Raw genomic sequence first — 23,770 nt, forward strand, 5'->3', positions numbered from 1 at the left:
CACTATCATTATCCTCAAACCCTGTAAGTTAAATGTAAATCTATGGACATTTTGAAAAGGTACCCAAATCCTTTAAAGTGAAATATGTAAATGATAAGACTTCCAATGTAAAGTCTGCACACGCCCCGACTTTAGCATAAACAGAGGGTGTGTATTAAGTGCCCAACAATTAAAGTAGCCACACTATTTTGGAGGTTCAAGGAAATAATTAAACAAGCAGCACATAAGTAGTAGAAGAAGCATAGATTGAAGATGTACAGCCCTGTTTGATTATGCGAACTTAATTATATCTTTTTTTAAATGTTGGTTTGGATATATGAGTAAGGGAAGAACAATCAAGGTACTTTCCACTATACACTTACTGCTTTTCCATTTCACTTCAGCCCGGTTCATATTTCCTGCGAATGCGATATTTGAAATTATCTTCAAATTTAATACCAGAAATGTCAAACTTTCCTTTCCCTTTTTCAAACATTTTTAAATGTGTTGAAACTGCTTCAGCTACATGAGCAGTTCTAAGACATTTTACTGTGGAAAAAAAAAAAATTATTTCACCTTTTACACTCTTAATTAATACTCAAATTTGAAAAGAGAGACAAATTGCACAATTATTTTTTTTGGGACAGACCAAAACCGAAACATAAAATGTTGTTAAAGCTATTGTGTAACATTGGTTACTGAGACTGTTGAACAGTTTAGGCACACATTGAAAACAAGAAAACCAGTTTTTGCCAATCCTATCCTGCCAGTATTACAATAAAGATGGAGTTGGAATAAATACAAAATTTATAATGAACTAGCACTAAGCATTTCAAATGGCCATGTTAGCCTTTTTTTTTTATAGAATTTATCACCAAATTAGACTTCAGTCTCTATTTTTTTTTCCTGATGCGAAACTTTCTTTTTGGAGCAAAACTTTCACATATCAGTCTGAGAAAAAAAATACACAATCAGCCAATCATTTCAACATTGTCTCTTCTATGCATTTTTATTAATGACTTGACCAATATCAATCTTTTAGAAGCACACTAAATAGAAAAAACCCTCTGAAAGCAGATCACCGAATGATGTCAGAATCTTGTTAACAGGTGAGCAAACTTTTGGGCAGAGACAAAAAGCCATGATTAGCATGGTTTAGAAAAATGTTTGACAAAAGTACATTACAAAAGTATTCAAAGCAGATGCCCACTGATTGAAGTAAAGAGAAACAGCAAACACAAATACATGAAAAAAAAAGTTGCTAAAGCTTGAAAAATCTACCAAAAAAAACAACAAAATTACTTCATCAAATACTGCATCTCATAAAAATTCAAAATGTATAGATTTTCCACAACAAAGGTTGAGCTATACTGGCGTAATAATTACAATAAAGTTTGTACAATTCCTATACAATTTTTTTTATTCAATAGATATTTGATATTCTACATTATCTTTTATACACATGAATCTGAAAATTATTGAAAATACATATCTGCTCTGTGGCCTGACGTGTAACGGATTTCCTGTTGCACAATACAAAACTTTGTCATATTTCATGTGATCAAAATTCTCGTATTGGACTACAGGTGTTTGATTTGTATATTTAATCTCTGTGGACTCTTTGACGCAAAAAAACTGTGGTAGATTTTTTTCTCTCTCATACCATAACAGCTTTTAGAGAGAAAAATATTTCATACTTACTCCAACTTATAAGTTTTACCAGTTTGCACAGATAACATTTAGAGAATTTCTTTATGCAAACTTCCTATAGGATAGATACAGCATGATAGCTAGCTTTGGTAACTGTATTGTGATAGTATTACCTTTATCCTGATTGGGATACATAGATTCCAATCAGGGTAAAGCTATGCCCCAACTGGGGAAGGAAGCTTCCAATCAGGGTTGAGATATATCTCAATTGGGATAAACAAAATCTTCCAATCAAGTGGATTCATATCCCAATTGAGATAGTAAGCTTCTAACAGTTATATCCCAAATGGGATAGGAGGCTTCTAATCAGTTATAGCCCAATTTGGATAGAAAGATTCCAAGGGTATAGATAATTATAAGTTATCACACAAGCGCGAGTGGAATACGGAAAAATATAGCGCTTCTGCGTCCCATATCCAATGAGGCCAAAGGCCGAGTTGGATATGGGACGCAGACGCGCTATAATTCCGTATTTCCACGAGCGCGCGTGTGATAACGTATCTGTCTTCAAGCAAACTTGGCGCGTGACATAGAACACACAAGACGCATGGTAGTGATATTAGCCGTGCAATATAGGTTTTTATCACCACTCCATTCTGCGTACTTGAAGATAAATCCCAATTGGGACAAACATGGTCCAATCAGGAGTTATATCTCAATTAGCATATGATGATTCCAATCAGGGTATGGATAAACCCCAATTGGAATACAGTGGTCCCGATCAGGGGAGTTATAGCCCAATTGAGATATAAAGCTTCTAATCAGGGTAAAGTTAACCTGAGATGGCAGCTCAAAAGGGGTCTAAATTGACACTCCAACTATCAATTGACCTTTGTTTTAGTTCTTAAAGATAAGAAAATAAAAATCTAAAGGAAATACATATCTTGCCACAGAGAGATTGTACATGATTAATTTCTTTATTTCAAATACTTTTTTTTACATTTATTCTCAAATATCTGAAGAAAAAAAAGGTTTGATTTTTCGATACAGCACTGAAGAGTCATCAAAGTCACAACAATCTATGAACAACAATGGATTATGTGAAAGCACTAAATAGAAAAAGGCCACCAAATACAGACTGAGAAAAAACTATCACAGACAGTGTATGCGTGTATCAATCATTGTACATTGTATGTACATTGTTAGAGAACGTCAAAAATGTCAACATTGTTTAAGTCGTACAGAGAGTACTACTTCTGAAAACCACCTCCTTCCCCCATCAATATTTGTCTTTCAAAATTGATGAACAAAACATAAAATATCCAAGTTGCATACACCAGTCATACATAGACTCGCAGACTTGATACTTCACAGAGGCAATGAAGGAGATTGCCTCCGTGCCCCCAATGATTAATGACCTGCAGCCGAATTCACGAAACGCTAGGATAAATCCTATCTCGAGTTGGGACGAATATTAAACCCGTCCTATTTTAGGATGGGTTCAAAGCGTCCTACGTCTTCGCATACGAAACTGAACGCGTCCAAAGTCTTCAGATTAATCCTAAGTTAGGAAGAGTTTGGTGAAATCGACGGGTGGTGCCCTTGCCAGTTCAAAATCGGAGCATACAGGCCTGGGCTGGTCCCCACTACCCCACCTCCCAACCAAACCCCTTAATACTCTTTGTATGATTGTAAACATGTTGACAATTTCGGACGTTCCCTTAACCGATAATGATTACAGGTGCATAGAGGGAGAGAAATCTTAGTTTAGTTTGCGGGAATACTACTGTGTTTTTGACTCGTTTAAAATAATAATAATTCCTATTTAAAAAGTCCTATAGGAATCGGTTATCTTCGGTTCTTCTTGTAAAAATCCGTTAGATAATTCAATTTTGACGACCTTCCTTGCCTTGATGTTTGGGGGATCATCTTTAATTTTACCACAACAAAAAAATTAATTTGGGACACACACACACAAGAAGGGACTCATATCACAAAGCCAGCTATTCTGCTAAGCAAATATATCAGAAAAATTAAATTATTTCAAAACAATATAGATATCCATGATTGTTCTGGCTAATAACCGGTTTCCGGTAACCTGGTTCTGGTAAGCAAATTCATACGTCATCAATAATCAAAAATTCGCTCAAGATCAGGGGCCAAACTTCATGGAGCTGCTCAAGCACAACTAGCTGCTGAACAAAACAAAAGAGAATAGACCCTTCCCATGAAATATGTAAATTGCACATAGTGCGTGCGCACTAACGTTTTGGTTGGCAAAATGAGGTAACATCGCGCCGTTTTGTACACGGCTAATGGGTTCGTGACGAAGACGCGATTGCGCGTCTGCTTAGTGCACAACTCTATGGCGTTTGCCAACCAACAGGGTCTGTACGCATGTGTGAATGCAATTAGCATATTTCATGGGAAGGGTCCATTAAGCCCGGTTCATACGTCCTGCGAATAGGAATGTGATACTTTAGTTGACGTCACAAATTCGCAACAAATAATCCCAAGCAGTTGAGTTGTGCCCAACTCTCTTGCGAATATCGCAGCATAAACAGAGTTGTGACGTCAAATTCACGTCAAAATTTGCATTTGCAGGAAGTATGAACCAGGCTTTACACATGGTTGTACCCGCAAGTTTACTACAAATTTAATTTATAGTTTCTTCCTACAAAAATGACACTTACCAAAATAAGGTGACCAGCCAAAAATACCATGTTACATGGACTAGTCACTAACAAGAGGAGGTTGGAAACTTAGTTCCGCTAAGCAAATTTTGCTCACGACTTTTATGGAACTTGCCCGAGGCTGAACAGCTCAACTTCACTTTATATCCATCCAAATCCATCTAAGGCCTAAGGTTTTTGTTTTGAGATTTGTTGGTGTTTTTTCTTCTTTTTTTCTTCTTTTGGGGGCAGGGGAGGGGCAAGCTGTGATTGGAAGGATTTACAAGATGAAGGTATCCTTTGGTAAAAATTCTGAACTTTTGGGGTTTGTCTTGTGAGGCATGGCAGTTTGAACTATTAGTGTTTTTCTTTTCCCAACTTCTGTTGTCTGAATCTCTTTGGAAAGTTGAACTGACTAACGTTTGAATGTAGGTTTTTCTTTTTGGGGAAGGGGAGGGGGGCAAGCTGTGATGGGAAAGATTTACAATTTTGTTCAAGATGAAGATATTCCTTTGTCATTATTCAGCCCTGTCTGTGTTGTATTTTGAGGCATGGTAGTTTTAACTGGTATTAGTGTTATTCTTTTCACAACTTCTGTTGTCTGTTCGGAAAGTTTAACTGTCTCCATTTGAATGTATGATTAAAGGTCGAAATGCATCAATACTTAAGTAAATGAATAGTTTTTGCAGGATTTTAATCTGTTCATTTGTTTGCTAGCTATTCACTTATTTATGAAACTTGAGATTTTATTTTATTTTAGGTGTCCTACAGTGTTGTTAAAATAAACTAAATAAATTGTCATCTACATCTTGGATTTACAACAAATCTATAAACCAAACACCTTTTCAGACACATTGAACAATAAAGTGAACTTGGTGCATTATTTTTTAGTGTGATAGAAAGTATTTTATGCAAAGCATAAGACAAGTGGGGAAAATATACAGGTGACTGACTTTGTTGTGCACATCTACCGACAGTTCTGCAGTGTCTTCATTTCCTAGCCTGGGACATACTTGCCAACCATAAATATGAATACAAGTTTCCATTTTTAAGCCTTCCAAAGGGAAGCAACCTGTCCCGCAGGTTAATTCAATCTGGAAACAAAACCTCAATAAGGGAAGAAAACTGAAAAATTAGGTTTTTTTTCTATTTCAGTAAAAATCTAGAAAATGTAACTGATGATACAAAACAAATTAAAAACACTAAAATATTTTATTAATTTTACTTCGCAATTTTCCCAGCAGTTTAAATTGTTTTGGTGAGCATATCCACTTATAATCCAGAAGTAGTTTTGGGCAACTTTCCAAACTTTTACAAAAAGAGAACTAACCACTTTTTAGTAGTGTGCTAATCAAGATCGTTTTGTGTATCGGTACACATGTTCTCTAAAGCTTTAATTTTGTTTTCCTCCTTTTTTTTTGCACGGTAAAGTTGTTTTGTTTTTAAGTATTCATTGATCATGTCTTGAAAATAGGATGGTTAGAAAATTCGAAACAATTATTTTTCCTGAGTGACTATATTTTAATTAATGATGTTTAATTGTTTTCCATAATTTCAAGTATGAGAAAGCTTACAATTAGATTCTGAAGAATTGTCATGATTTTTTTTAAAAATAGTTTCTTATGACAGGTTGAACAGGTTTTTAAATAAAAATTTACTAAAAGAGTTTTGCAATCCACAACACCAACGAAATATCCTCACAGAATATATATTATATTTTCGAAAAAAACAGATATATAGAATATTGAAATAAAAATATACGATACCCTGTAGTTTAAAGGAAATGACTTACTTGGGAATTTTTTAAGGTTGGGAAGTTCTTAAGAATCGGCGAGTCATGGGATGGGCTGAATCATGATTCTAAGGGGAAAGTCCCTTTTTTGAGGATGAAATTAAGAAAGAGGATATGAATAGGTTAGTTTTTCGCGGAAATTTTTCCAGACATGGACATGAATCATTTAAGTAGAAGTTTGATATATTTGGGGAAAAGGGGAAAGGAAAAGAAAGAAAAAAAAAAAAAGAAAAAAAAAAGTAGAATCAAATGTTCTTGCTCAAAATGACCTGCTTCTTTTACATTGCAGTACTGATGAAGCAAGTTCTAGACAAAGGGCGAGAGGTTTACAGTAATTTTGGCAATATGCCAGTAATGTAATGATTGTACAAGTCGTGCTGTCTTGTTATTTTGTTCAAATGTTGACTTTCTGTCTGAATTTCTAAATTTTGTATTTCTGATTATTTTTGAAGAATACTTTTTCCATATCAAAGTTGAGATCAATCTCCTCTTGGTGTTTGTTCAAATTAAAACTGTTCACATGTCAAGGGCAGTGGACACTATTGGTAATTACTCAAAATAATTAATATCATAAAACCTTTCTTGGTGACGAGTAATGGGGAGAGGTTGAAAACATTGTATAAAACATTGTGAGAAACGGCTCCCTCTGAAGTGCCATAGTTTTTGAGAAAGAAGAAATTTTCCACGAACTTGATTTCGAGACCTCAGATTTAGACCTTGAGGTCTCAAAATCAACCATCTAAACGCACACAACTTTGTGTGACAAGGGTGTTTTTTTTTTCATTATCTCGCAACTTCGATGACCGATTGAGCTCAAATTTTCACAGGTTTGTTATTTTATTATGCATATGTTGAGATACACCAACTGTGAAGGCTAGTCTTTGACAATTACCAATAGTGTCCACTGCCTTTAACCTGTGTAGGTTTTGTTTCTCTTTTCATTGTTGGTCTTGTATAAAGTCATTCAAGTCCCAGTGGATGGGAGAAAGATGACTGAATCTTATGCTCTGTTATGCACCATGACAGGGGGCCCAAGTCTTATAAAGTTGCTTACCAACTGTAGTTGCTTAACAGAAAAATGATGGGTATCACTCACAATCAACGTTCCCAGACTTTGATGAGCAAGACTTTTTGACACATAGTAAAATTACATGCTGAAAAGCCCTTTTACATTGGAATCGATATCTAAAAATTTCCACAAGAAGGTTAGGAGTCGATTAAAAATAAAAGTTACCAAGCCCACGAATTAACCAAATCTAGACATATCTGCTCAGTCCGTTATTTGAAGTATTGGGAAAATTTGATTTGATGTGTACAGTGTGTAATACTCGAAGGCCTTGCATGTGTTTGAAAACTTGTCCGGATAAAACGAAGAAAGAAAGAAAAGAAAGGTCAATCTTAGATAGACACTTTAGATTACTCAAGCACTGTGCAGCACAACAGTTGATGTTTGAACCAATTTGAGTGGGTGTTTGTGGGTTTATGGACAGACTATAAATGCAATAGGTCTCTGATATGAAAACTTACGGTCCTTTCAATTGCTAGATGTTGGAAATCACAAATTGCTTCTGCTGTTTTCACAACCCAAAATATTGTTGCCTAACCCTCAAGGCAACTTGGCAACAGCTTGAATCGACCTGTTCAAAAAACTCAGAAATTTGTATTTGCTGCTAAGCACACTCGACTTTGCAAACAAATTGTTGACCCCCCTCAGACTAATGTGTTCCTAACTCTCTTAGCAAGCTGAACCGTCTAAGCTTTAAAGGCACCGGACACGTTTGGTAATACTCAAAGTATGTATTATCATAAAAACTTACTTGGTAATGAGCAACGGAGAGCTGTTGATAGCACAAAGCATTGTGAGAAATGACTTCCTCTAAAGTACATAGTTTTTGAGGAAGCGGTCATTTCTCACTAAAATATTTGAATCTGAGAAAGACTTCAGGCCTGAAGGCCTTCTCATGCATCTAAAAGAACACAAATTTGTGCAACAACAATGTTTTTTCTTTCATTATTTTCTTGCAACTTTGGTGACCAACAGATTTATTATTTTATGCATATGTTGGGATACACCAAGTGAGAAAACTGGTCTTTGACATTTAAAAAACGGGTCCAGTGCCTTTAAACAAAGTAAAAATGATAAACAATAATAATTAAGTTATGGCACACCGTGTACACTTGACATAAATCTATTCAACGTATTAAATTCTACGTGACAGGAAAACAAAAAATGCAGCATCTTTAAAAAAAACAAAAACAGAGACAATGTTATGATGTAACATAACTTGTTACCATTTGTAATATAATTGTAATCTTCCTGTACAATGTTAAAACAGCATAAAGTATCGTCATCTGAAGGAGTGTGTCTATCAAACAAGCTGTTTAACAGCTTGCTTTAAAGCCTTTTTTAAAAACATTTAAGAAAACAACACGCACATACTGGAGTAATACTTAAGTTATGCATGCAAAGGAGTGCTTTACTCAATTTGATGTTATTTTAATAATATGTTTTTCACCTCTCTCTCTTTTTTTACAATGTCAATATCTATAAGATTTTATTTTTTTACAAAGCTTGCTATGAGCTTGTGCACTATGCCCACTTCCGACTTAAAGGTCAATGGTGTGTATACCGTCACACAGCTGCAACTGAACAAAGCCAATACTTTACATATACACAAACACTGCTGTAATTTTAGTTAAGAGTTTTTTAAAATTTTGGTTCACAAGGTCTGGGACAGTATCAGGTTATTCACTGCACTGTAATACTGCTGTTACCCCTCAACCCTTTCCCAACAGTCACAGTGATGCAAACTTGGTGTAAAAGCCGACCCATTATTCACCCTGGCACAAATGCAAAGCTCAATGTTACGAGATGGTGGTCCATGCAAATGGTTTGGAAAAAAATCAAAACCCCGCGTTTTGTTTAAGTTGTGAGGAAACATTTACCATGAATATGCAATGTCATCAGTGTTATCCCTTAACAATTGTCCGCTGGCCAAATTCTAGTTTAAAACACCCAGGGGTCGATTCCACAAAGAGTTTGGTCTACATGTAGTCCTAACTTAGGACTAGTCCTAGGAGATATAGAAAACTTCCGAAGTTAGGACGAGTAATTCATCCTAAATGGAGATAAGACTAGTCCTAACTCTTTGTGAAATCCACCCCTGGACCAGTCAAGAACCCCCCCCCCCCCCCCCCCTAGGCGGTCCAGCTGGCCAGTTCACAGATAGAAATAATCCCTGTTTAATATGAAATAGGGACCACCGACAAAGCTGGTGGATAAGTTAAACGACAAGCTAACTAGACCACCTAGCTACAATCCCAGCCAAAATGCTTGGGCCACGTGACAACAAAAACACCCCCCCCCCCCCCGTCAATGTTGTTAACCCCAGCTAGAGTGCATACATCACAATTAGAACCAACATTGAACGGGGGCCAGCGGCGGGGGCCCAACGAGATATGGCCAGGATTGTAGTCACTGAAACAGTTCAAGAGCAAACCCTGGTTATAGTTTTTCACTTTGTGTCCCTGCTCGGGTGAAGAATGAGTCGACCTTCTGGCAACTCAAGGGTCGGAACCTCGTCACCAACGTATTGAAACCAGCCCCTGTTCTAGACCGAGACATTCCTGCGCCTTGAACACCCAGCAGGCTGGATATGTGCACATTACAAGTCTTTACCATTACTATTATTATTCTCATCACAGCATAATAAAAACAACTGAAAGACGCACGGTGCTGTGCTTCAAAGCTACACCACTTAATACTTTTTAACAATCCGACTGCAGCTCACACAGAAACCCATCAAGAGATAGCGACAAATGAGATCTAGATGTCCAGCCTTGAGCAAGTTCGAGTGAGCACTTTTTAGTCGACCCGTGATGTACTCACTCCACTGACTCGTTCGGTCAACCATGGGTACAGTATTCAACACTCTCATTGCTTTCAGCCTTTTCGTTAGTGTCACTGCTTCCCTTCTGAGTTTTACACATGGAACAGGCGTTCACGACCATGGATGCAACCACGGTCATGAGGCTGGTTCCAAATGATCGACCACAGTCGTCAACAAATGGTTGGCCAGCCTTGGTTGGAGTCAAAATAGTTGACCTTAAGTTAACCTACCATGGTGCGCACTCAAACTTGCTCCTCAGTATATTTGTTAACCATCCCACTTTCCGATGTTTGCTGTTAAGTTGACTGACAATTCCCATCCCACTCAGCTGCATAGGGCCCAATTTCATGGTTCTGCTTATGCACAAAATTCTGTGCTAACAATCACCATTATCCGCTTACTATGTAAGCACCAAATTTCTGCGCAAGCTCTAGTAACGTACAGTATGCACGCGCACAAGAAAACGTTCCTAGCTTACCAGTGAAATGTGCTAGACGTAAGCGCAAAATTTCCTGGTTCCGTAAGAGCTGATTTTGAGCGTCTGGCAAGCAGAGCCATGAAACTGGTCTCTGGTGGTGTGTGGTAGTCCAAATGTTGTACTGCATTCAACCCTTGATTGTATTGCAGGATGAAACATTGAACGGTCATACAATAGAGAGACTATCTATGGAATTAACTATAATACTTAAGCCTGGATTGGATGGGTTATTTTGCTCACATAACGAACTCTAGTTTCCTTACGAGGACTGGATCCCCAAGAGCGATCCATTCTAAATACTTAAGACTCTGAAAACCTCCACAATACTATTTTTTGGCTTATGCAAACTCCATCTGATGGAAGGAGATAATTTTCTTGACTTCATTTAGTGTCCTACATGTACATCCCATGCATCAATCTTACGAGTTAAATTTTTCCAGTCACCCAAACCAATGTGATTTACGACCCCACAACACGAAAAAAACACACAGAAAAAAAAATAGCAGTATCCTGGTTTAAACTTGGAATGAACATATCACAAAATCTGGCAATGGTTTTTTCAATCATAGGTTTACCATCATTTCTCCACTCTACCATATAAAAAAAAAACTTTGTACACTTTTCCATTTTTTTTTATATTTACAGAAACATTCTCCTGAGCTTTTGGGTTGTCGTGAAAGTTGTTCAAAAAAATCCCACTCTACGGATATTCTTTTTTGTTTTTACTTTCTAAACCAAACACCAAAAATAAGGAATATCAACGCCGGATTCTTTTGAAAAACTACGGGCATTCTACGCTCCTGGTCGATCCGCCTCAGGCACTCTTCATTTCGATCTAAATCTCACACCAGCTTGCCTCCTGATTTTCTCCATCTTAACTAACCTTTCATCTTCCCTTTCCAACAATCTTGAGAAACATCTTCCATAATCCTCCCATTCTCTTTAAAGTCATTTGGTTCAGGAAACTACATTGTACCGTCTTAACAAAGGATGATCCCGAAGACGATCAGAGCACACCAATTGAAACAGAACCTTTTCAGAACCAGCGCACTACTCAAGAGAGATTTTCACATGGTGGAACCGTAAACCTCTAAATTATGTCCTTACTTCTTACGATCCCCCAAAAAAGCACAGCTCAAGAGATTTGTTGAAGTTACAACCAGTGCCTGAGGTCAAAGAGCAGCTATGGTTAAAAAAAACCTTGCTTACCACAATTATGTGCTTACATTTCTACAATCCCGAACATCCCAAACACAATGTTCAGTTTGGGAACCAATTTCATCAAAGCAACACTTAAAATGTGATTCGCAAATTTATGATCTTGTCTGCTCAAACCAAGTTGGCTGCATACGACGGTGCTTCTGTGGACGATGGTGCTTTGATGGACAATGCTTGTACCTGCCACGTGACGTCCAGTCTGAAGGTTTTGAATTCTTTGACGGTTTTTCATTGCTGCACTCGGTGTGAATTCATCCGCACTGTCTTGGGAGAGAGAGAGCATTCTTGACAAGCCTTTGAAGATTGTTGATTGTATAGAATCCGTCTCGGCCCAATATATCAATCAGTGCTCAAGCTGGTCCAGCAGCCTGTCCGTGTAGTAGTGAAACGCTCCATGTTATGTCGCTACTGTTGCCCCCACCCAATCAATACAGCTGACCTGCTTGAATGCCCTTGGAGTCGTTCTTTCCACTTCTCGCTGAAAACTCCCCGACTGCAGTCCTCCTTTTTTGATTTTTGTACCAATACTTTGGATTGATTTCCGACAGCTCACTACTCTCGCCGTCCGAGAAAGAAAAAACAAACTGTAACTGTCTTGTGGCTTTCGCCATCTGACCGCCAAGGCGGTCAGTGCTAGAGCCGATCCAGCCTGTCCAGCCGGAATGAATCTTCTGTGGCTTGATCAGCGACCATATCATTGTCCGTCAGCATTTGAAGGCTGTCTAGATCTAGGGGGTCCAGCTTGAAGCCGTCCGTTGAAAACAAGGGGTCAAAATTGTCTACGCCAGCCATGGCATTGCTTATTTCTTTGGCAAAGTCTTGACGGGGTGGCGACTCACCGGTTCCTGGGAGACAGAAAGTAAGATGTTTTAGTAAAACCTTTTATGAAAAAAACTGTAAATATGGACCCCTTGCATAACGCAAAATGCAACAGGGACGCCGACCTCACGTGCACATTGCTTACGCACAAAAAACAGGTATCGTCCAATAATTTGCCTCCTTTAGCCTCAGTGAGGGTGCTTTTTTGCCTCAGTGAGGTCTTTTTTGACCTCAGGGGGGCACTCTTTGAGAGTGTGACGTCATATGCAATGGGTTTATACCTCAAATGCACTTAATATCTAAAGACCTTTTGAAAATTTGTTTGCTGAAATGAAATTAAAATTGCCGTTCATTAAGAATGTACCTTAGCACCAAAATGTGAGTATTCTTTTCAATCAGAAATGTCTAATTCTGTGGTTAACATCCACTGCACTAACTGCTTACAACTTCATCTCTTTTTTAAAGGTTATTTTCTTGACTTTTGAGATATCTTCCCAAAAATATTCAAACAGTTCAATCTTGGTAAAAAATAATTCCCTGAAAGTGAATGACCTGAAATTCTTAATTGAATCTGTGTTTTAATTAAACACAATCGACCCTTTCGGGTGTTTGCCACCCATAGGCATCAGAATGTACAAACGTTGAGACAGTTTGTGGAACAAAAAAACACAATGTTGGAGAGGAATAATTAATTTCTGATGAAAAACATTTTAAAAATGTTTTCAGCGAAAAAACTGTTATAAAAAAGTAACTATTTTTTTACTTTTAAAATTTGTCAACTCTGAATTTATGACAAAAATAACTCTTTCAATAATCGTTTACAACTTATAAAGTACATCAATCCATAGATATTTGAGTCCCCAAAAATGTGCAATAATAAATATTTATATAACATCAAACTGAACATTCACCATACGCAATAGATTTCAGCACATCATAGTCGTCTCGTAGTGATTAGAATACTGTGTGGTAATCGGACACACTTACACATCATGTACACACAAGCTACTTTCATACATACATTGATTGTATGCTACCTACACGTATACTAAAAATGATTTTTTTTTTCATTGAACGGGGCTTGAATTTGGGAGAGGATTCCATAAGTCAGCAATGTTTGTAGCTCAACAATTTCACTGGACAAGAAACTGTTTTACAAGACCAGAGTTAGAGATAAGAGCAACTCGTTGGACCTGCAGCCAGTTTTACAAAACTTTACAGAACTGACTCACGCCATAAACGTTGCACAAGTGGACTTACGCAGTGGCGTAAAGCTTCGTGAAATGGGCTACAGGACTATAATGTCGTTTGTGCAGTTTGGTCGTTTGTGCTGTTGCATTTTTTTGGAGCTCCTGCTAAATGGAGTTTATTGGTCAAGAGTGGTCTCTACAGTAGTTGTTGAAAAAAAAGAAATATCCATTTTCTTGATTTATTTTTTAAACTCCACTTACCAGCTTTTTGATGATAACACAAATCAAATTGCAATTATCAACACAGTTGTAGAAACTGTTTTTATTTGAGCATGCATAAAGGGAGATTTATTTCTTTTGTCTTGTGGGTAAGTATTCTTCAAAACTCAACAGACTTGATTGATATTTCATCAGACTCAAAGTCAACATTTAAACACAACAAAGGTATCTCTTTAAAGGGAAGGTACACGCTTGGTAATTACTCAAAAAAAATATTAACTTAAAAACTGACTTGGTAACGAGCATTGGAGAGCTGTTGATAGTATAAAACATTGTGGGAAACGACTCCCTCTGAAGTAACGTACTTTTTGAGAAAGAGGTAATTTCTCACTAAAATAATAAAAGACTTCTAGCTAGAAGTCTTTTATTCTTATATGAAAGCACAAAAATTTGTCCAACAAGGGTGTTTTTTCTTTCATCATTTTCTCGCAACTTCGTTGACCAATTGAGCCCAAATTTTCACAGGCTTGTTATTTTATGGTTATGATGGGAGAAGGCTGGTCTTTGACAATTACCAACTGTGTACCTTCCCTTTAAGTGATAAGCAAAAGACCACCAAACTTGGCCGGTCGTGAGTTTACTGGCCCAATGCTTAAATCATTGTCCTCAGGCCTGCAGTTCAAAATGTTTAATACAAAAAATGCATGCAAATCAAAAACTTGTAAAAGCCTTTTGTAGGAGTCATCCACAAATTGTAGATAGTTCATCAAGTAAGACATTGAATAATTTTTGCTAAAATAACCATAAACATTAAAAAAATTAACAACGATAAGCACACTGCCACCAATTTCACAAACCTACAATGAGAATGAACAAAAGCATGAACCCTTCATTTGGCTTTTTTTTTTACAAAAAAGGAGAAACAAGTTTATCATAATGCTGACCATCCAATTAAATTATCCAATTAGATGGGCCTCCTGATTACCACAACATGTCAAAAGGAAAAACTTGTTTGTCTCCAAACGCGAGAGGACAGTTTAAAATTTGATCTTCTGATCATTAAGTGAATCTACTCGATGAAATATTGATGTGTCCGATCAGCAAATGAAATCTACCAGCCCAAAGGTTCAGGTAGGGAACACGAATATTTTAAATAGTGAAAAACAAGTCGGCGAAGGCAACGACGGACAAATAAATGATCGGATATTACAACAACCGTCTGAATTCTGAGAGTTTGGCAAGGATGTTGAACCATTTTGACCAGCAGCAAAAGATTAAGCTATAAACTGTACAGCATCATGCTAGGCAATTGATTTGCATTTTTGTAACAATCCCTGTGGCAAAGTTTACCATCGGAGAAAAATGTGTTACTTTTTGGTTTCCGTAAACAAAAATCTTCAAATTTGATCATAACATGGGATTTGAGGCATTGCATAGTGAGGTATCAATGTATATAAATATGGCTTGGGATAACACCATGTGAGGTAGATTATGTTTAAACATTTAAACAGTGAAAACATTGAAGCATTTTTTCTTGTGAATTCAATGACCGATTGAGCTGAACTGTTATTTCATGTATATGTTGGGAAAATAGAATTAGCTGTCCACGAAAATGAACTATGATGTTTCAACCACAGTGGAGTCTTTCTCAAAGGGTTAAAAAAACAAAAAAAAACATCAAGGGTGGATTGGTCAAGGGTTGATATTTTGGGTATATGTTAGGTCACATCAAGACTGGTAAACTGGTCTTTTGACAATAACCAACGAGACAGATTTGCTTTTTGAAAGGTTCAGGCCTATGCTCATTCTCATCCTAGGCAGACAATATATCACAGCACATCTTGCCACAAAAATAATGCCACAAGATTGGAGCCGTAGTAGCAGAAGTGAAGATTAGGCGCAGGTCTCTTACCGTCAGTCAACCCACCTGTCAGGATGATGTCGGGGATGTTGCCGGCATTGGGAGAGTGCGTGGGCTGCATGAACAGGGACTGGGGGTAGGCCGGGGGCGGCTTGTTTGGCTGGAGCAGCTCCTGACTACCGGTCAGGTCTTGCATGTAGGCCTGGCCGTAGAACGCGCCCGGCGGGAAAAATAACGCCTGCTCGGCCTCGCTCAACTGATGGTTGGTTAAACCCTGGCAGTACAGATCCTGGAGTTTGTGAAGGATACATAGGAAAAAAAGGTGATGCGTTAAAGGTGAGGTATAAACGTTTGGTAATCACTCTTTGAATGAATGGCGATAAAAACTTACATGGTTACAAGTGCAGCAGCTTTGGATAGTATGAAGAAAATCACTTGAAGCAACATGGTTAGGGAAAAATATATCAGCTTCTATCGAACCATTGCCCTTGACTAAGCAAAAATCTGCCATGCCCTTTTTAATAGACCTTATGCACATGACGTCATTTCAGTAGGGCGCCCTCACCTAGAGGTCAAAAGGAGGTTGTTCATTGGCCAATCCTGTGCGCCGCGCGTACAAATCTGTGCGTTTCGTCACCGTTGTTCCACTAAGATGGCAGCTGGATGACGTCAATGCATTCGGTCTGTAGAATGACATCACTCACATACTCAAATATGACGAGGTCACTTTTTCAATGCCCAATGTCAACTTGGCAAATGGATATTGAAAATATCGTTTCAAAATAAAAGGAGCTAATTATACACAAATGGAAGAAAGTGCACTGCCTGAAACCCACGGGCACCATTTAGCTGTTATATGGAATTTGAGACATTTCATGGTGAGGTATCTGTATACTTGGTTTGCATTAACACCATTTCTACTCACTGGGTAGATTAGGTTCATTTGAGAACTTCTCTTGCTCTACATTCTACTACCACAGAGTAAGTTTTCAGAATTTAGTATTTGTTGTTTACAATACCTCAATAGTGACAACCATGAACTGTCACGGCACAATTTATCTTGATTGCCTCCTCAAGACTATACTGATGAGCCTCAAGGATGACCAAAACAAACACTACCAGCACATCATGACTTTGCCCGCTTAGACAAATTTACGACTGGATATCTACACCACTTATCCTTCGCAAAATGCATACCCTTGGGCCTAGGCTTATCATTCCCACAGACAAGTCCTACCCTCACCTGTGGATTATACGTTAACTGCTGCCCTGGCGTGGGCGACCCTGCATCCTGCGGTAACATGCTGCACTGCTCAAACTGGTGTTGCAGCTGCTGGTAGTAGGCGTCCGTCAATGCTTTATTGGTGGGCGACGCCTGGGGCGCTGTGGCTGAGGGCGAGTGGGCGGGGGACGGGGAGTATTGGGGGTTGGAGACGGGCGAGGTAGGTGAGGTGCAGGAGGTGCTGACCACTACTTTACCCTCCCTGTATTGCAGGCCCGCCTGGGGGGATGAAGAGGAAAAGCAGAGTACATTATACCTAGGTACGAATTCATAGAGCTGCTTAAAGCACAACAAGTAGCTAGGCATAACACAATTAAGCTTACCAGAACAAGATTACCAGCCGAAAAGTGTGGCCCTCACATTACATTCGTATGAATAAAAAATCATACCCGTGCACAACAACTACATGTATGTACACACAGCACGCCCAGAGCACTCTGCAACTGCAATCCATCATTTCCAATAAATTGTAAACCAGATTCCACTTACAGCTTGTTCCTAATTCTACAACCTAAAGGCCCGGTCCCACTGCAGCGATAACGAGAATGATAACGATAACGAAGCAAAGAGAACGCATTCCATTGGTTGAATGAGCGTGTGCATATTCTGTATAGAGCAATTCGACCAATAGAATGCGTTTTCTTTGCGTCATGATCGTTATCGTTTTTGTTATCGCTGCAGTGGGACAGGGCCTTTACCTTATTCATATCCAAGGTAAGAGTAGGAGTTGCCTGTGGTTGTTGTGCCTGGGCTTGGCCCTGTTGGTACATCTGCTGAGAATATTTCCCCAATTGTTGTTGTTGTTGATGATGTGTCTGATGGTCCAATGAAATTCCCTGAAGGTCACAAAAGAAGACCGGGTTATTCAAGGGTCTGGGTCCTTTTTGTCCACAGATTTACTTTAAACTTTCATGGTTTGAAGATAATGATGGAAGAAAGCTTCCCTTAAAATATTACTTACCGAGGTGCTGTAGTTTTGAGAAATGAACACAACTTATTTTAGCAGGTAAAACGTTTCTTTGTGACAAGAAACACAAGGAAGAAATGAAATTCCGGACTTGAGAACGTACTCTTTATAAGCAGAACTCTTTATAGACGATGTGACCTCTGACGTCACGAGAAAACCATAACATGATTCGCGCGCATATCGCCGGGCAAAACCTCTGTGTTTTGGCAGCCAGCTAGAGACTGTATACAATCTTACCATGAGTACGCAACTTTTGCCCGGCGAAACATGACGTATACAGTTGTTTGTCGACAGAGGGCGGTTTGAATGTAAACATAGGTCACATCGTCTATAGCCATGCTCTTTATAGCAAGGGTAACTGTATGAGTTAGTGTCATAGGAACATACCTGCTGGATGAAGTGTTGCTGCTGCTGCTGTTGTTGTTGTTGTTGTTGTACCTGTTGTGCTTGTTGCTGCTGCTGTTGTTGTACCTGCTGTGCTTGTTGTTGTTGCTGCTGCTGCTGTTGTAAATGTTGTTGTTGTTGTTGATGTTGTCTATGTTGTTGTTGATGTTGTTGTTGATGTTGCCGCCTCTGCTGTTCATTGGGTGCATGTATCCCCAAGGGACTGCCCGGATTGCTCATGTGTCTCCTCTGCATTTGTGGACTGACCTGCGGACTTATCTGTGGACTGTGTGGACTTCCTACCACCTATGGACAAACAAACAAACAAACGTTGGAGCTGATTAAGCTGATTCTAAATGTTGGCACAGACATGGTGGTATTTTTTTTCATACAATAAAATAAGCTGTGAAAGTTTACTTACAAAAGGTGGCTGCCTTTTTGAGGTACCACCAGAAATCCGGAGCAATCTCTAATAGGACCACACAATCTGAGAAATGTTACTGACACTACTGCTTCTCTGATTCAAATTTTGGAGGAAAAAAACTGATACATTTTTTCCGTAACCACATTACTTCAAAGTGAAATGATTATCAAAGTACTTTTCACTAGCGAAAGCTGCTGTACCACGTAAGTTTTTAATTGCCATTAGGGTTAAGAGTGATTACCAAAAGTTTACCTTCCCTTTAATAAAGAACCGGTTAAAACATCACTTATATCTGGCTAATAAAGTACAAATATGACTTCAACTGAACCGTTCCTTCAGAGCAGCTCATCTTTCACACAAAGTGACTTCCCCCGTCTTCTAGCTAGTGAGAAGCAATCATTTTAATGTTGCTTCCCAATCACCTCCCCATCTCCCAGTTCACAATTTCCCGAACAAGGAAGGTGTGACTTCAACTAGAGTTCACGACTTTCAGAGAGCGTCAATGCCCCAGCCCAAGGAACGTGTCGAAACTCAAGAACAATGAGAGAGACAAACGTGGTCGGAATGAAGCCAGAGGTGTTCACCATGACCGCCGAGGGGCTTCGGATTCAAGCTCGTATCTAGAGAATTGACTGGCAGACCGGATGTCTGATATGCAAATGAGATTCAGATTAAAAATAAATGTTTGATTTAAAGGGGTGCGTAAGGAGTTGATAGCGGTTCTCCACAATGCAAAGCTTTTTGCTTTTTCTTGGAAGTGTTCAAGTCATCTCAATTCAACCTGGGAAAAATTTCACAGAACTGCTTAAGCACAAATAGTAGCTAAGCACAATACAAATGTTGCTTACCAGTATAAGTTTACCAGCCAAACTACTAAATCACATGTATTTTTTTGTGACTGGTATGCTGCTGAAATATTTTCTGCTTCAGCAACTCTATGAAATTGGATTCAGGGACTTAATTCCATAGAGCTAAGCAAAACAAAATTATGCTTACTAGAAAAAGATTACCAGCTAAAATACCATTTGACATGTGCACAATGAGACTCGTATTCTGCTTATTTTTGTTTATTGCTAAGCAAAATTCTCTGCTTAAGCTGCTCTATAAAATAAGGACCAATTTCATATAACTGATTAAACTTAAAATATTGCAAAACAAATTTCTGCTAAGCAGAAATGAGCAGGATACCAGTCACAACTGGCACATGTGAAATGGTATTTTGGTCGGTAACCTTATTCTACTTAACATTATTTAGCTACTTGTTGTACTTAAGCAGCTCGATCAATTTGGGCCCAGGGCTCAGAGCTGAGACAGTATTCGAGCAAAAAAAAAGAAAAAAGAGAAAAAAAAGAGTGATTACCTGTGTGTGATTCGTAGGAGCCATACTGAGATGTGTCGGCGATGGCATACTGCTGGAGAGGTTAGTGGGGCTACCCCCTCCGTGGTTGAAGCTGGTTACCTGCTGATCCTCTGGATCCAGAGGGGTGGGCAGCGGTGAAGGGATGTGCAGGTTGGTGAGGTCTGGCAAGGAACCGGTATTGTTGGAGATAGGAATGGGTTCACTGCTGGATTCAGTCTCTGTCTGGTCCGACGACATGCAGATACTGTAGACGATAACAAAATGCAATTTATTAATTTTTTTATTTTTGTTGAAAGGCACTGTACACATTTGGTAATTACTCAAAATAATATATATTAGCATTAGAACTTACTGAGAAAACATTGTGATAAATGACTTCTCCTGAAGTAATGTAGTTTTTGAGAAAGAGGTAATTTCTCACTTAAATATTTGAATCTGAGAAAATCTTCAGACCTGAAGCCTTTTATCATGCATCTGAAAGCACAACAATTTGTGCAACAAATTATTTTACCCTCACTCTCTGATTGAGTCTGTCAAATCTTGGGGCTTTTATGGCCATTTCGATACAGGCCGCTTACAGCCGCTATGGTCTCTAAAGGTAAAACACCTTTGCCATTGAATTAAGATATGAAACAACCACAGTGTACCATTCAACGCACTTTAAGCGCATCAATATATTTCCTGCGATTGCAAACCCAACGCCGGGTGAATTATCCCCCTGGCTTTTTCGGTAAAGTTATCAGCCCCTGATTTGTCTGATGTGAGTGACATCTGCAAATGCAGAGGCAAATGACATCATGCAATGTACATAATAAATGGAATACTCAACGCCACATGGCTAGAGTAAAAACCCTAGACTATGTACATCAAGGCAGGTGCAATGACACATGTCACAACCCATAAGGTGAGAGGCAAATCCAGTTTGATTCAGTCTTCATTATGGGAGTAGGGGGGAAGGGGGGGGGGGTACACAGGCTTGGATGTTGGTTAGTTAATCTCACAAATTCAGTGTTGAGTTGAAGGACTACATGTACACATGGCTTTGAGGGAATGCAATTTAGTTGAAAGTGGCAGTGGGTTTGTCTTCGTGAAAGAAAAAGTAACAACTGGCAAAATGACTATGAATTAATTTTAAAGACCAAAGAGACAGCAGTAAAAAAAAAAAAAAAAATAGAAAAAAATGAAACCCCAGTTTTTTTATTTTTTTTTATTTATTTTTTTAAGGAAAGTATGTTCCAGTCATCTAGTAATTGCTTTATTTGTTTTATTTGTACGATGGCCTTGAAGTAGCAAAATACCTGAGGTGACTCCCATCTTTGACCGCAGCATTTACAAACGGACACCAACCAACCAAAATCTGACAAACGATTTACGCATTGAATCAATGCTCAGATTCAATTTTATTTGTATTGATTTCTAAGGGGGAATATTTTCTCATGATGCTTACTACATGTAACATCACCATCTTAATAACAAGTAGGCTTTCGGATAGAACTTACACAGTTTTGTTCAAAGTCATAACCAAAGTCAAATGACCCTACAATGAAATTAAATGTGATTTTCCAACGGACAAGGTATCTTAATGTCCAAATATTTTCACAATGTTCATGGAGCAGCTTGGCCTTGTGTCACACCTAGCTTCTCTTAAACTATGAAACTTTTTACTTGCACCATGTATATTTTGCACCTGATTGGCTTACGGATTCATGGTTTCACGCGTGCGCCCAGCCGCAGTGCGGTAATCTTCAATTATTGAAGCAGCACTTGAAAGGAAGAAGAAGAAGAATGAACGGCAACTAACAACATTCAGTCACCGAACGATGTCAAGCAGTTGGGACATTGATCACATTATTCATGAATCGTTCCTCCGATGCAAAACCATACGCAATCTACGACGGGGAAGTAAGCTGATTTATCAATTAGCATAGTTTAAAACGAGAGTCGCGCTGTCTTGTTATCGCCTTCCCCCCCTCTAGTCCTCGCATGTTGTGACATGTCTTGAATCAATACAAGGGATGTCTACATACCTGATTCCTGGTACCTCACATGACCTGGGCCTCGACTGCATTTGCTGAACAAGGAAAAAAAACAGAGAGAAGAAAAATCGAAATGAGAGAGCATTCCGCAGTATCACATCAGAGCCCTCTTTTAGGGCGCTGCTTGCAGCAGAATTCTGCAATGAAATATCATATATGAAACTATGGGCTGTAAGCGCAGAATTACTCGGTAAGCAGAGCCATGAAATTGGTTCCAGGGCACAATTTCATGAAAAATGGTTAGGCCAAACAAAATTGCTTACCAATTTACTGTTTAGCAGAAATGGGCATGGTACCAGTCACAAATTGTACATGTGACATGGTATTTTGGCCGGTAACCCTGTTCTGGTAAGCAAACCTGTGTTGTTCTAAGCAACTTTTTTTGTGTTAATCCACCTCTATGCCATTTGATCCATGTCTGTAAACTGACACTACAGAGACAGAAATGTACAGTTTTTTACAGAATGTGTAGAAAGGTTTAGACAAAAGGTACACTCTGCCAGTTCTATTCCTGTCACTACATTTTGCTAACAGAAGATTGATAACCAGTACAAGATGACTGAGAGGACAGGAATACAGTACTTGTAAAAGGCATGATACTCAGCACTTGGACAAAAGTGCAGCAAATTTATTGAGCGCAGGGGCCTCCTACATATCAGTATATGATATAGGTTTAATTAAACTGTTCAGCCTATTTAATAACATTTGTCCAAGGGCAAAAAAAAAGAAAACGTTCAATATTTGTTTTCCAGGCTTACCTTCTTTGCATCCCACATGGGATTTTTCAACGTGTTACCTGAGTGATCCAATACCATTTCTGAAGGGTAAGAAAAAGACAATCACATTTTCAGGTTAGTGAATCCACAAAAAGAAATGTAGCAGTTGTATAAATATATACAAGTTTTAACCACTTCACAATGGACGATGAGTTTACCTGCCAATTTTTTGGGGGACTGACTCACGGCAGACATTTTTTAAACCCCCCAAAATAACTTAGGATTTTCCTCATTTATGCGCTCACCATATCGTTACATTCCATTTAGTTTCCACAATGGCAGACTACCATGACTACTGATAGCAAGTAGCCATGCTTAAGGTCAGCGCAAGGGGTCTAAAATCTTTCTTTCTTTTTTATAATTTGGGGGCTAATCATCCTTATTGCCGCTAAGAGGTGAATTGCGAATACGCGGCTACAATGTGTTCGAGAAGCTGGCATGCAAGGGCGCCTTTGGCTGCCAGCCACCTCAACTCATTATGACCACGGAGCCCAGCCAAAGATCGAAAGTGTTTGAAAACCCTCGTGGAACAGCAGAGAACCAATGCACAACTCAACTCACATATGGCCCCAGCCGGGAATCGAACCGGGGTCACCTTGGTGAGAGGCGAGCGCTTTACACACAAGCCAACCATGCCAAATCAAATTGCATTTCAATACACTCCCTTGCATATTGACGTCACAAGACCCAAACAGCACCCTCACTGAAGTCAATGAAGGCCTATCATAGGCTGAGAAATGGTAGTGGGGAATGCATGTTTCCATTGTTTTACC

The 23,770-nt window shown here is 38.8% G+C and overlaps 1 protein-coding gene across 2 annotated transcripts in view; it reads right to left on the reverse strand.

The window, feature by feature from the left end:
- Window positions 1-9,443: 9,443 nt before the first annotated feature.
- Window positions 9,444-23,770, reverse strand: part of LOC117295725 (CREB-regulated transcription coactivator 1-like) — a 60,287-nt gene continuing 45,960 nt past the window's right edge. Inside the window, exons 6-13 of one of the 2 annotated variants that reach the window (XM_033778445.1) lie at window positions 22,980-23,038; window positions 22,213-22,256; window positions 20,186-20,429; window positions 18,405-18,707; window positions 17,749-17,886; window positions 17,012-17,269; window positions 15,835-16,057; window positions 9,444-12,524 (exon numbers count right to left, since the gene is read on the reverse strand). In XM_033778445.1, the coding sequence (XP_033634336.1) occupies window positions 12,313-12,524; window positions 15,835-16,057; window positions 17,012-17,269; window positions 17,749-17,886; window positions 18,405-18,707; window positions 20,186-20,429; window positions 22,213-22,256; window positions 22,980-23,038 (1,481 nt within the window). In that variant the 3' untranslated portion in view covers window positions 9,444-12,312. Of the gene's footprint in view, window positions 12,525-15,819; window positions 16,058-17,011; window positions 17,270-17,748; window positions 17,887-18,404; window positions 18,708-20,185; window positions 20,430-22,212; window positions 22,257-22,979; window positions 23,039-23,770 lie in introns of both variants that reach the window. The other variant, XM_033778443.1, reaches the window with a different exon arrangement.

Source organism: Asterias rubens, chromosome 10 (genome assembly GCF_902459465.1).
Source record: "Asterias rubens chromosome 10, eAstRub1.3, whole genome shotgun sequence".
In the NCBI taxonomy this organism is placed as follows: Eukaryota; Metazoa; Echinodermata; class Asteroidea; order Forcipulatida; family Asteriidae; genus Asterias; species Asterias rubens.